The 14,860-nt window shown below is 35.4% G+C and overlaps 2 protein-coding genes across 15 annotated transcripts in view; one reads left to right on the top strand and one right to left on the bottom strand.

Moving 5' to 3' along the window:
- Window positions 1-14,860, top strand: part of LOC141448591 (uncharacterized) — a 182,578-nt gene that overhangs the window by 212 nt on the left and 167,506 nt on the right. For 3 of the 14 annotated variants that reach the window (XR_012455152.1, XR_012455151.1, XM_074117058.1), the window contains exon 1: window positions 5,212-6,226. Coding sequence is in view for 6 of the 14 variants with exons in the window: in XM_074117053.1 (XP_073973154.1) it covers window positions 90-2,417 (2,328 nt within the window). In the remaining 8 variants the exon portion in view is untranslated. The other 11 variants (XR_012455150.1, XR_012455148.1, XR_012455149.1 and 8 more) reach the window with 11 other exon arrangements.
- On the bottom strand, window positions 5,320-13,830 carry LOC141448594 (uncharacterized). The gene is made up of 3 exons (XM_074117061.1): window positions 12,910-13,830; window positions 8,016-8,214; window positions 5,320-7,423 (listed from the first exon to the last, which is right to left on the bottom strand). The coding sequence occupies exons 1-3, from the start codon at window positions 13,049-13,051 to the stop codon at window positions 7,033-7,035; spliced, it is 732 nt and encodes a 243-aa protein (XP_073973162.1). The 5' UTR covers window positions 13,052-13,830; the 3' UTR covers window positions 5,320-7,032.

Here is a 14,860-nt window from a genome sequence, read left to right on the forward strand (position 1 = left end):
ATTTTTTAAATGATTATCATTAAAATCAAGTGACTACCTTACACAGTTAATAATTTATTAAATAGTATTTGCAAAGTTCACAGGGGAAAATGACTGAAATGGAAAACAGTGTCAAGAATGATGTGCCTGTTGAAAGATGTACAGCTCCAGATAACTTAGCTTTACCGTCAACCATAGTCGAAGATCACCTGCAACCTCTATACTCTGTGGAAGTTGAAAGCACACCCTGCGATTGGCTGGCCACCTCGCAGATCCTGTTAGAAGAAAGTAACATGGAACCGTACAATGAAGTTCTGTTGCAAGTATCCGAACAATACCAAGTGAATGAAGACGAGGAAATCATAGAAAAACTGCTAGATAAAGGGTTCAGCCATTTTACCAGAGCTGAGAAATTGGAGATTATCAAGTGTAGGCCAACGCCAAGCCTGCGTCTGAACTGTGCGCACAAGTATAAAACAGCTAGGAATTTCCACGTGAGATGGTATGATAAGTTTAAATGGTTGTGCGGAAGTGCGAAAAAGGATAAAATGTACTGTTGGCCCTGTCTATTGTTCAGCAACGTAAGATATCACAAAAACTGGAACGAACTGGGACAAAATAATCTGACAAATATACACACTTCGTTCAGACAGCATGAAAGCTCAAAGTCTCATATAGTTGCATACATGAAAATGTTGAAATTTAATCGGGTAAAATATGAATTTAGAATGGACGCCCCTTTTTGTGAAAATGCGGACAGTTACAATGAGATTGTGAAAAAGAATCGATATATAATCAAATGCCTTGTTGATACCATTTGTTCTGACAGGTTACAATCGCTAATCAGACTGGATAACTGCAATAATTGCGCGCAACTACTTAGTGAGTTAGCAAAGAATGATTGTAAATTGAGAGATTATCTAAATTCTACAAATATTTTAGTGAATTTAACGGATAAAATTTTGTGCGATATAATCACAAGTATTAGTAAGGCTATCTTTGTAAAGATAAAATACGAACTAGAGGATACTAGATATTGTGCATTGTTTATTGAAAGAATAGAAGATAAAAATGAAAACGTTTATCTAATAATAATTTGTCGTTTTATAAACAAACTTAGAATTGTACAGCATAGATTAATATCATTTCTTGAAGTAAGTAAATATCCATATTCTAACGATCTGTTGCAGGCTTTTCTAATTATCATCCATGATCTTGGATGCTGCGAGAAACTCATATCAATTGCTTATGATAGAAGCCTATTTAGTAGAGATTTTACCAATCAATTTGAGATTGCAATTAGAAAACTGTGTAAACATGTGCTATTAATTGACTACACTCCACCAAATGCAGCAATTAATGTGTTCAACTCTATTAAATCAACAAAAGCTGGTAAATTATTTTTTATAAAATTATCTGGTTTAACATTTCTATTGACTAGTTCAAAATATGATAGGAATCTTTCTGAGTATATTGAAAGATTTCTACCCGACTTTAATTCTAATGAATGGACATATCCAAAAAATGTGTTGAGTTTAGCAAAACAACAAAGTGAAATACTGTCATTAATTGAGCATATAACTAAAAATGCTGAACTTTATCTTTCACAAACTTATTTACAAGCTTTAGGATTAAAAGTTTGTCTAAATGAACTAGAGTTTCAGTTGATTTTAGATTTATCTAAAACAATCTATTTACAATTTGAAAATTTAATGAAAACATTGATAGAAAATGAAATTGAACTAGATATTTCTATTTACAAACAACGTTTATTAAATAAAAAAAATAAACTATTCCAGAAGTTGGAAATACATTCCCAAATAGAACAGTTAAATTTGATCCAAAATCCTAGTTATAAACTATCTCAACAAAAATACTATAATATGATAAAGGAATTTTTTGATATTTCAATGATGCATCTACCAAGTACAAACAAAATATATGATCAAAGATTATTATCATTTTCTTTATTGTTAGATACTAAATATTTTTTACAATATTCCAACAATTTCCCATGTGAAATGTTTAAGATTTTAAAAAATCTTTTTAAAAAACATTTTGATTTTGTACGATTAAAAAATGAACTAATGGTTGTGTATAAAACAAAAGATTTGTATAAAGAAAATATAATAACTTTCCACGATTACCTATTATATCATAGTTTAATGCTAGTTTTTCCAGAAGTTTATAAACTAACATTGTTAACCATGACTATGTTTGAAAATCATAGTTTTATTAAGACTTTAACTTGTCCAATTTTTACTGATGTTAAAAATTATTTTGAAAAAAACACAACGTTGAATAAGTTTAACAATTTATTGTATTTAATTATTGAAAAGAAATTAGTTCATGAGTTGTGGATGAAAGAGTTACTGTACAGCGAGGTGATAGACCAGCTGTCACAATATGATCATAAACTTGGTCTCGTCTATAGGTAGAATCTGGGGGCACTTACAGAGAGTAATTTGCCTTTTTTTTACTGACATTATGAATAATGTCTATTAAGTTTTAATTGAAAATTTATTCTTAAAATTTAAAGAAATCTAGATGAATTTAAGTCATGCATAGAAAATATACAATTTTTTTTGTACAGGAAAAATGGCAAAATAAATATTTTTTTAAATACTTTTTTTTTGCTTTTTAATTAAATAATAATTGTAACCACTGATATTTATTTTTTTTTATTTAAGGCAGGTCATTGTCTAGAGGCCTCAGTAATCTTTCGTTACAGACATCTTGGTCCACCCCCAGGTTGTGTACTGAAGGATGTCCTTGGATAGGACACAAATTTCGGGCAGCTTGCTGTTGAATTCCATTTAGGTCTGTCCACTAAAATACATCCTTCCAAAAAAGTTCTTGTTTTGTGGATGTATAGAGAGGTTAAACAGTGTGGACCACTAAAATCAGGCAATTTTTCTGTGAGATGCAGGAAGGCGAGTCTAAAAACAGGAGAAGAGACTGGAGCTGGGATAGTCTGAGCTGTCCAGGGTAAGCTAGCTAAAGTCGTTCAGCTTAATTTGGTAACCTGAAGTTGGTAACATGAAGGTTATAATGACTGCATCGCCTACATGATCGCTTTGAAGTAGACAAGAGTACCTACCCATATATACGTAGAGCTGACTGGTTCGCTGGTAATCTAAGGGTACGTTCACAACGGAGCTGTGAGCATAGATGACAGCGGAGATGATAGGAGTGATGCATCAGCGCTTATAGAATAACCTAGTACATTCTTATGTGAGCGTGCACAACGAAGCTTCGACTAGTGACTCATACTCGCTGCTATAAACGAGCATAGATGATAGAATTGAATTTTTCATTTTTCTGCTAGCTGAACTCCAGTATCGGAGCTTCAAAATGGACGTCGAAAAATTATTTAGTGCTGTCTTTACTCATTATTTTTGGTTATTATTTTATTATTTACTTTTAAACAATGTTTTGTTTTTTAAATCGTGCTTACATTTATTTTCATGTGTATTTATTTGTTTTTTTTTTTTTCAATAAAATCATTACTAACCTAAGAGTAATCACTAGTTTTTCTTCTATGGTTATAGGATTTTCATGACAATTTTTCCAATGTTTTCTTAATTTTGACCTTATTTTTTCTAAAATATAGTCGAATGTGGGTGGACCCAATTCTTACATATTCCAAAAAAAAAAACGATCCGGATAATTTCTAAGTTCCTTATATAAATGGTGAAATTCACCCAAAGTACTTCGTTTTTTTATTTATGGTATGTACATGATATTTTCTAAAGCGTTTTTTCTTTAAAATATACCTTTTTGTTGCTGCTGAACATAAAAACTCTTCTTCACTTCTCGGACATGTTGCATGTATCACAGCTCTGTTGTGCACACTAATCAGCGATTATATTTTACTCTATCAGTTATCATCTCTGCTATCATCTATACTCACAGCTCCGTTGTAAACGTACCCTACAAAACCCCGCGAACCCAGCAAGCACACTATTCGTGCTTACTAGCAGCCCTGGAACAGTAAAGCAAGTTTCACACTTTAACCTTTTTGATCATGTAAACTTGTCAATCAATTATATTAATAATATTACCGTTATTTCAATACTTAAACAGTGACGCCACCAAAGGCACAATTAGAACTGTCCTCTCTGAAAATGTCTAATGATATGCTGGACAAAATATAGTTGTAACTACTATCCAATTCGTTTAAGAAATTTTTAAGCCAAGGTTAATTGGCTTGACTGTTCTTTTTGATGGATAAGTCTTAGCATGCATGTGGTATCTCTAACAGCTTTGGGACTCTCATCCCTCGGTAAAGCTAGATTTCTTCTTCAGTTAAGTTACTGTCTCTTTTATCAGCGATAACAAACTGATTGAACCAGAATATTTGATAGGGGCGTTTCTCTTTTACTAGTGGCAACGTGTCTCCACTAAATCTAGGAGCTAGGCCCCATATTGTGCACCCTTGAGGGTGCCTTGATTTTAGTAGCACCTAGAAGGTGCCTCAAGGAAACTGAATACAAAAATTAGTTCTTTTTTTATTAGGAAATTTGTACTTTTCCTTCTGCTGGAAAAGTCTTGCTGGTACGTATGTCTCAAATTAGAAAGTTTGGTTTAGATTGAGCAGTTTCCTGCTCCACCTTGGTTTGAAGCAGTTTGTTTCGGCACCTATCCATCCTTTTGAAGAGGTGCTCCTTGGTGTAGCTTGACGGCTGGAGTACCTACTCGAAAGGGCCCAATCACGAGTCCTTTCAACAACCAGCTAAATAGGTACTCATTGCTTCTGCAGCCAACAAAGGCTGTCGTTAACAGACCTATGCACGGTTCACTCAGTTTACCAAGGTCCTTCAAGAAAGCGCTCGATCATCCGATTGGCCTTTTTCTTTTGTGGACCAGTTCCCGAGACAACACTGCCACGAGTACTTTATAACCAACTTTTTCGCCTTCCTGTGGATCGCTAAAGGTTTTCACTCACCATTGATTGCAGCAACAATTTGTACCAAATCATGACCTACTTAGCTTTGATGCAGCATTTCACCATGTCGTAACGGTCCTTTGTGGCGACAGGCAGGATGCCGTTGAACTGTGCTTCGGCGTTCAACTAACCTCGCTTATTTTGAGTTAAACACTAGTTTCTGTCTTAATTATAATGAAAGTAATTAAACCATTATTCAACCTAATTTATTTTTTACAAATTTTATTTACAGAGCTTAAGAGGCTTATTTAGATACTTTGAAGTACCGGAGCTTAAAGGTTTGTTGTACAGCTTTTCTTTTATTTAACTTATTGACGTTGAAAATATACTTATGAGGAAAATTTTGAGAAATTTAATTGTAAAAGGAAATGGATAAAATAACAAACACTAAATTTCTAAAAAATGTAATTTTAATGAAATAACAAAATGCCAAAAAAAAAGTGTTTAAGTTTTAGAAATTCATGAAATAATTAAAAATAGATAGAGATCTAGCATATAATTTTAAGTCTTTATTACTATCCCTGCATTAGTCCGCTGGTTAAATTTTGGCAAATCCATTGAATTAACTTCTTCATGAACTTGGTAATACTGTACAGTACAAGTAACTTGTTACACGTTCATATATTATACACTTAATAGTAAGTTTAAAGTACAAATTCTAAAGGTAAGTTTTCTTTTTTCAAGAACAAAAATATTTAGAAAATTAAGCGTGAATTGTTCTTTGGAATGATTCTTAACACAACCTACATAATAGAAAACTAACCTATTATACCACTACTAAAACTAATAGAAAAATCGATTCAAACCAAATTCAGTTTTCGATTTAAATAATTCAATTTAGTGTTAAATTGAAACATCTGAGTATGAATATTATTTTTAATTGAAAGAAATCTTTACAAATGTTTCTCAGAATTGTCTGGCGTTTCGATGTGGAAAGATCTAAGAAATTTACAAACAAACAAAAAATGGATATTTGAGTTGTACAAGTTGTTCAAACTGGTTATATTTTTTGTGCTAAAAACCTTTTTAATGTTTATTTACTACCTACAGTTTTATAACCTGAGTTTTTGTTTTGTTTTTAAAGTTGAAATGTTAGTTTGGGCAAGAATATTTGACATTTGGAGTTTAAAAAAAGAAGGATGACGCATTTTAATTTTTAGCGTAATTGTAATATTATTTATTATAAATTTGTTTAATTGATACTTTTATCGTTTTCTTAACTTCACTTTGGATCAAAAAGAAAAAGAAATCTAACGTGGAAAAGCTCGCCCAACTATTTCTTAAAGCAATTTTCTTTAGGTAAGTGGAAAACTTCAAAGTTCAGTGTTTTAAGTAGTAACTTAACGATTATGTTTGTCTTATATGTTCTAACCTCTTTGGGCTTAGCAGATAGTTTTTTTTTTGTTTTTAACTTTCCCTTAGTAGAAAAGTGATGATTCTTGGCAAATGTTCGATACCTTGTTTACGCAAGAAATATCAGGGGGCCACTTTTATTTGGAAATCGAAACGTTTTGGTTTGTGGAGGGTAGATTGGAGACACTTCACTTTTAGAGACCCATTTCGGCGTTAGGTAGGTACACACAGAATAACCAGAAGTGGCACTTAACATATGTTTTTAAATGACACTGGTTTCGAAATTTTTCTATAACTTGGATTTCTGGAGGACTGAATGCAATACTAGTTGATATTAAATTCGTAAAATGAAATGAAAAATTTGGAGAAAATAGGTTGACCAGAAAAGCTATTTTACTTACTTTTCAGTTTTTCGCGTGTGTTTCAACGACTTCCTTTAAACAGGATGTCAGGAGAGAATACGTTTAAATTGGAGGCTTGGAGAGGATGAGTTAGAAGCCATGGAAGGGGCACTCCAGATTTTAGTTCTTTTTCAAGGACTGGTTCAGTCTAATGGTTACCTTCACGGCTGCGAAGTATTTGCTACAATCCCAAACTACCAGTGGTCGAAATGTGCCACAAAATTCAGCAATTAGGAAATATCCTCCACTATTTTGCAGAGGAAGTCAATAGTACTTTGCAGTTACGCTCAAGTTGTATAAATCTTATGGAATGTGTGTATTCATCTTTAAACATATATGAGCTTATACATCTCATTGCGTTTTCGCCGACGTCTGAGCTTTGCTCGACTGTTGTTGTTTTTCACCCTCATCTGAGTCCAAAATGTCGCAAGTGAGTTGTAGTACCGACTTCTTAAACAATCTCATCTGTTGTTCGGTCATCTGTTCCAAGTCTGGAAGTAAACTAAGCAAGAACATCTTCTTCGGACTATCCTCTAGATTGTCTTCATCCATCCAGGTGGTGCTCTGCTCACCGTATCCTCGAACCGAGATATCGTCCATGGTTAGCTCCACGTCTGGCTCTTCTTTGATCACAGGAAAACTTTCCTCCTCTTCTTCGTCGCCATCTTGGGTGCCGTCACCATTCTGTTGTAGCACTTCCAGGGCGGTTTCATCCGGGCAATATCCATCTTCATCAGCATACCTGGAAATTAAATTTGAAAAACTAAAAAAAAAAAAAAACTTTTTAACACACGATTTTCTTTTGTAACTAGACATTTTTACTGAAAAGAAATTGACAGATTCAATGTCGTATATTTTCACTACGATAAAATTGAACTGTTGAAGGATACGTGACGTCATAGCTCCCAGAACTCCATAAAATCACCTGAAGAATGGCCCGAAATCAAATGAAACATTTTTATTGGCCAGACAAACTACACAAAAATAGAAAATGCTGCTCCTTACGGATAGCACTTCGAGGGAGCATTCTCTTCCCAAGAAGAGCCCTGTAATCGAGTTTTCTGGGGAAAGATTTCTGAGTCAGACATCCAAGTACGTGATTACATTCCGATTAAAAAAAAAATCGATTCGATAAAGCAGCTCGATAGTTCGATTTTGTCCTAAATACATCGATGCATTATCTAAACGAAATGATAACTTGCCGTGTGCGGTTTTATTTTTCCGTTTTGCAGAACCTGGACATACACACAAACAGAACTTTCTGGGAAAAACCTACTTTATCCTGGTCAAAATACTTACCCTTAATTAAGAGAAATTCCAAAACACCTACTTACCATTTGGATGCTGGTGAGGTATCATCTCGGGTGGTGGTATCTGCAGCGGCTCTTCGGCGATCTCTAGCCTCCAGGGCGTCTCTTAAGAACGACATCCGAGGATAGTGCACCCATCGGCTTTTCTGGCCCAGTTTTGCCTTTCTTAGTTCTCGTCTGTACGTGTCTCGCAGACTTTTCCATTTTGCTTTCACAGCATCTTCTGTAAATAGCAGATTGGTTACATTCAGAGTGTATGTATCCAGAATTGGATGACCCAAGCCGTGCAATCGAAACCTTTACAAAGCAATATTGCTGTCTTGCCCACCTTGACACTTAAAAAAAAGTAAATTTGGTTGGCCGGCGTTCAAATCGAAAGTATAAACAGAAGTTTCGAAACAAAACAAAACATTTCACAGACAAAAACAAAATCTCTTTCAAAAAAATGGGCACATGTTTACCTTGCTTTACGAAATGAATTTCCCTCGGCAGTATCCATATCCTCGTTCAGCAACTTCCTCCAATATCCTGAGGGTATTGGTTGTTGCAAGATGGAATTTCATTCATTTTATACCATTCATTTGAAACTATATGTACGAGGTCTGTAAATTAAGTAATGAGACTGATTTTTTTAAATATTGTATTCAAAAAGAATTACAATTCTATATTGTCACCTTCAAAAATAACTTCCTTCTGAAGCCACACAGCGCTGGAGACGTTTCTTCCACTCCTCATAGCAGTGCGCGAACTCCGATACTGGAATAGCCTTCAGCTGGTCGGTTACAGCCGTTTGAATGTTTTCTCGACTGACCCAAAATGAGTTCCCTTGAAGTGATTTTTCAAACTTCGGGAAGAGAAAAAAGTCACACGGACTCAAGTCAGGCGAATAAGGAGGCTGGAGGAGCCACAGGAATGTTTTTACTGGCCATAAACTCGTTTATTGAAATTGAAAAAAAGCAAGGATGGCGAAGTCGAAGATCAAATGCATGCTGATTTGGTTTTTCGATATCCATGGAATCGTCCACAAAGAGTTTCTACCTCAAGGTCAAACGGTCAATCAACAACAGTTTTACCGAGAGGTTCTTGAAAAACTTCGAAAGAGGGTCATTCGAGTGAGACTAAACATCAAGAACAAGTTGGTGTTGCATCACGATAATGCTCCTTGTCACACAGCAATTTCAATAAACCGAGTTTTTGACCAGTAAAAACATTCCTGTGGCTCCTCAGTCTTCTTATTCGCCTGACTTGAGTCCTTGTGACTTTTTTCTCTTCCCGAAGTTTGAAAAATCACCTCAAGGGAACAGTCATTTTGGGACAGTCGAAAAACATTCAAACGGCTGTAACCAACCAGCTGAAGGCTATTCCAGTATCGGAGTTTGAGCATTGCTATCGAGGAGTGGAAGAAACGTCTCCAGCGCTGTGTGGCTTCAGAAGGAAGTTAGTTTGAAGGTGACAATATAGAAGTGTAATTCTTTTTGATTAAAAAAACAAAAAAAAAAAACAGTTTCATTACTTAATTTACAGACCTCGTATTCATTCATTAAATTAATGAACTTAATCATTCAATTTATGCAGTAGATGCGATCTCATTTCCATGAAAGACCTCTGCTTTCGGGATGGATTCGAGAGATGGGTAGTTCAGGAGTGGTTGCAATAAGATTCGGTGTAACGGCATTTGGCTAGGTCTAGGACAAATGGGATTTAGAAGGTCAGAGTGTACGTAGAAAGTTATCGAGTTAACGCTGGTAGGTAGGATTTTCGATTGAAGGTATTGTTGGTTACTGTTAAGTTCAGAGCGGTTAACTCTTTGCGGCTAGGTGGGTTAAAAACTGCCCCACCTTTTGCTTAGCTTTTGCTGCATGCTGGGATATATTTTAACCCACCTCGAAAAGTTGAAGTTATCCATACATACAGCTTAATATGTTATTTAAAGTTTTTCATTCAGTTGGCAGTGCTGTGCACCAATGGTAAATGCGTAAATAAGTGAAATAATTTTTATATTTATTATAAACTTGACCGATAATAAAAAATGGTGGCACCGCATACTGTTCTACTATTTGGATGCAGCTGTTGTTAATTCATATATTGTTTATAAAAAAATTGCGTCAAAACGTGGAACTTAAAGATTTCAAGGAACAGTGCGCTGAAGGACAGTGTTGTACTGTCTGCAAAGTTACACTTTGTTTTGGTAAAAAGTTATGTTTGAATGAACATCATATAAAGCATTAGTTGCATAGTGGTATTATACAATACCAGCGCCCCACACTAAAAAAGGACTATTGAAATGGTATTAATTTTTTCTTTTCTTTTTTTCTTATTTCGAGAGTGATGATTATTTGAGAGGGATGATTACATATGGAAAATAATGGAAATGAATGTTTATTTCCATTTTTATATAATAAAAGAAATTCTGTGCAACTAGGGCTTTTATTTTCTTTAAAATCGTGTGCATCAAAGAGTTAACAGTTCAATTGCACTCAAATGAATAAGTTCGTGCGTTTCCGGCAAGCAGACCATTAATTTTCGAGGACCCCAAATCCCGTCACTTCCGGCGGAAAATGATCGCAATAATTTCCTTTTGTCTGGTAAAAAATGGAGGATAAATACTCACAAGACTTGCTGTTAATCTCTAGAGGGACTGTAATCTAAACCTGTCAGATGGAGCTGATATTGATCAGCTTTATAATATTCAAGGCATAGAAAAAAACAAGGCATTCTTGTAAAATTCCTAGTTCAAAGGAAACCGATTAAGTGGGAGGAGGGGGGAATTCCCAGAAAGTAAACAGTCCAAATGGCGCGGCTAACTAAACATCACAGAAACGTTCGATGGTCTGTCTGGAGAAAGATTTGGCAACATTGCCAAGCCAGCCCGGCGGCATGCCTCTTGTAATTTAGTAATATTTGGTAAGTAGTATAAGGCGGGAGAATGTGATGACTACAAACGGCGGGAATACAGCTTTCTACCTGCTCGGGGTCTAAAAACACGACAATGGTGAGCGGGAATCCCAGCTATCTCTGGCCGTAACGGAAAATATAATGGAACTGTTGTGTATGAATCCGAAAATCGGTTACCACCGTCCAACTACCTGTTTGTGTTATTTATGAAAACTCTTCATTCATACAAAAATATGTTTTCCAAGTTTTTGCCACCTACAAATTATTCAGAAACTTAATTCAGGAAAAATTTGTGGTACCCAAAATATTCTTAGAAAAGATAAAAGTAAAACTTAAAGAACAGAATAAAGAGAATAAATAAGTGAATCTATTACAATAAGTTGAACAAACAAAATTTAGGACAAGGTTGCGAAGTTATTACACTAAGCTGTCTGCACAGTTTTTTGTTTAACCTCTCGCAACAACAACAACAACAACAACAATGTTGTTTACGTGAACCCAGAATTTTTGTCTGTCAAGACTGAGCGGGAGTGGGAGAAGCAAATTGTTACGTCACATTTGTGTGCTGGTGGTGGGGGGAAATCAACGGACGAAAAACTGCAAATTTTAGAATTTATTGTGGCAGGTTTAAAAAAATAATAAAAGAAATGATCAGACGAATGAAAATAAAGTTTTCTGAAAACTATTTCCTGTAGAAAAATCTCTAAAAGTTACAAAAATTGATGCCGTAAAGTGGAACTTCCGCCCATTTTGTACAGCAGACTGGTGAAATCAAGTTGATCTTTATACTTCTCAAGAAAATCCCAAAGAAAACCACCTCCGTATTAGAACTGCCCCAAGAAAAGAGGCATTATCCTTGGAAAATTGGCGAAATTTCTTTCAAAAGATATTCAAGGCTACAATGAACTTAGAAACTTTAAAGAAAATAGTTGGAGTCAGAGAGTTTCCAAAAAAAAAGGTTTGTCACTTCCGGTTGGAAAATTGTATCCGTAAGTTTATTTTTGGCCCCAAATTTAAAATAACATATCTGAACTTTCACCTGCTCACCGTTTTTGAGATATCTCACATACATACATTCTACACAGACAAAGTAATCACTTTTCTTTTTATAAGACCTCAAAATAAATATTGCCAGAGAAAAGTTAAAATTAAAAGTCTGCAATACCTCAATTACTCACTCTTACTCACTCAACTTACGTCATCAAAATTAACCAAAGAATGTGGGAGGTCAATGAAAGATTATAAAAAAACTCTTGGTTGATAAACCTGAAGAAAGATTATGAGCGATAACGAAACGGATATTTCTCCAGCTCGGGGATTTCCATTACTCGATTCGAAACTCTAAAAATGATACTTGAACCTACAAAAAGTGTAAAACGGGAGTTTCACTTCATCTATCCCACAGGAGAAGATGTCTAAATGATATTTTTTTTTATATTTCTAAGAGGGAGTATGGGCAAATAAAGTTTATCGATACACACACTGCAAAGTTTAAAGAAAATCGATGGTGCTCAAAAAATTAAAAAAAAAAAAATCAATTAAGTGACACTTCCGGTGGACCAGATTTTCACCCCCCCCCCCAAAAAAAAGGTTATCACGATTACCGGCGGTATGATTGGTTTAAATAAAATTTTTAACTTCCAACCATTCTTCAGTTTTTTGAGGTAACAGATAAGGTGTGATCAATTTCAAACCCAAAAAATTGTTTCGAACTCAAGGGACTCAGAAAAATTCCTTTTCCGCCAATGGTGGCGGGGGGGAACTCGATAAATTAAGAAAATTAAGACTCGATCACAGAATATTTCTCCTTTAAAGGGGTGGGGGGCTCAGTTTGAAAGTAAACAAAGCAAAAACACGTGTTCAAACTTCTCCTCTAGTTGCTTTGAAGGACTTTTGTGCTGAAAAAATAAGGGTCCAGAATTCCATTTTGCTGGAAAAGAAATTTGTATTAAGCAAAACAAAATATATAATCAAAAAATAAAAATTGAATTTATAATAATAGTTGTTTGTTTATAAAACTTACTTTCAAAACCAAGTGCATCGGCCATTTTGGACCATTCTCGATCACATAGCGTTCTATTGTTGTAGTTGTAATTACGTAGATCCCATAAAGCTGGACGTGACTTCATTTGGTTGATTAAACGTTCCGCGTACATTGGTGCCATAATAGTTTTTTTTTTTTTTTTGGAGGGAACCTACGAGTATTGCAAAAACTTGTGCGCGCGGAAATGAAAACTGTTTTTCCAGCAAAAACTAAGTAAGGAAAAAAAACAAATGGACTTCTAGCTTTAGCAAAGTAAGAAACGATACGCGACCAGGTTCCGTGTTAGGCAAAAGGCGAACTGAAAAGCTACAACGCTCTGTATATACGTAACGTATAACACACACACACACTAGACATTACTAAAATAAGCACACAACACACAGACACACAACGGATACGACTCAGTTCGCGGCGTGGCGCGGCGATCGGGCGCCGGGGGCTGGAGATCGCGCGCATACTAGCGCCTCACGAAAGTTAACGAACTATGGCGGACTTGGGCGAAGTATATATATTCAGGCCCTGGTAGCCCCTAAAGCTGTGGCTGGCTAGAGAGGCTAGCGTGTACAACAGAGACAAGAGTGAGAGAGAGCTAGGCGTTTCCCGCCATCCCGTCAGTATGGTCAGGAAATTGTCTTTGTGTGTGGAACGGTTTCCTTGAGTGACTCGCACTATCCTGGTGGCATTGATCGTCCATGGGTCCCCCACACCCAGGGAATCCTGACTATTTTAAAACTTGGTCCCTTTCTCGTATCATTTCACTTCTTAATTTTGCACAAAATATTTACACGGCTATTAATTCTACAGACATTTTGCACGATTTTTATTTCCACTAAAAAAAACACCCAAACACTAAACTTGGGCCATTCATGCGTGACTCGGACAACCTTACTGTAACGGCCTCCTATATCTATGTACAGTAGTACCAATTTCCAGCGTGTAACAAAAATTTTTCTCCCTCGCCTTCTCGCCCCACCACTTCGCTCCGCAGGACGTTTCTAGCACCTGTTGTTTGTTCTGCTTCCTTTGCTGTCATGTTCGGGTCCCCTTTTCTATTAATTTTTGTTTTTAAACCTCTACCTTGAACTAGTTTACAAAAAAGTTAACAAGAACATTTTCTGAAAATTTCGTTTTTGTTTTTTTTCCCCAGTATTTGTTAATTTTTTTCTAGAAATCTATTAGATCTGGGTTGTTGCAAAAAAAATAAAGTTATAAAGGAGGATTTGCCCTATATTATAAAGAAAATTTGGGAATTTTATCTTTAATAGAAAAAGAGAAAAAAATTGTCAAAGTTGGGTGTTTTTCAACGTTACGCTTTTTCGTGCAGTTTTTGACGATCAACCCTTATACAACTGTCCTACCGTACAGTTTTAATTCAGAATTTTCCCCAGAAGTCTTCGTTGGAGGCCCCCCCCCCAGGTCCGTAAAAGTGATCATTACAAAATGGTATGGTGTCCTTCTGTCGGTTCAGTTTTTAACCACGGTAACTTTAAAACGAAGTATCGCTGTCAGTGCAGATTTCATATTTCTTTAGTTGCCAAGGCAGCGGATGTCACAGTAAGAGTGAAAAAATAAACAATTAACCGGAAGTACGTCTAAACTAAATCAATATTTTATTTTATTATTATATTTTTTTTAAACAAGCATTTTTCTTTCAAATATAAAAGATTTATAACTTTTAAGTGAAACGCTTCTTTCAGTTCCAAATTCCATGGAAGGCACTTCTGCTTGTGAGAAGACTTGGTTAGAATGGGCTTTAAAGTGCTACGACTGTTTAACTAAGTTTCCAAATTATGAGAGAATCAAAAGTGCCACCTTTACTGAATTTCTTTTTCCGATACCTTAAGATTTCCACGAAAATGGGCTGCTACGATTTTCCTGAGAAATGGAAATATTTTTAAATAAATACGTACAATAAGATCGACAAGTGCAC

The sequence above is a fragment of the Rhodnius prolixus genome, unplaced genomic scaffold, assembly GCF_049639745.1.
Source record: "Rhodnius prolixus isolate KJV_2025 unplaced genomic scaffold, Rpr scaffold_2, whole genome shotgun sequence".
In the NCBI taxonomy this organism is placed as follows: domain Eukaryota; kingdom Metazoa; phylum Arthropoda; class Insecta; order Hemiptera; family Reduviidae; genus Rhodnius; species Rhodnius prolixus.

What these genes read in the sequence shown, in the direction of transcription:
- LOC141448594 (XM_074117061.1), bottom strand. Translation starts at nt 13,051, where the DNA reads ATGGCACCAATGTACGCGGAACGTTTAATCAACCAAATGAAGTCACGT. An exon ending in CGATGCACTTGGTTTTGAAA is followed by an intron (nt 8,215 to 12,909) that starts GTAAGTTTTATA and finishes TGCTATTTACAG; the next exon opens with AAGATGCTGTGAAAGCAAAA. An exon ending in ACCTCACCAGCATCCAAATG is followed by an intron (nt 7,424 to 8,015) that starts GTAAGTAGGTGT and finishes TTTAATTTCCAG; the next exon opens with GTATGCTGATGAAGATGGAT.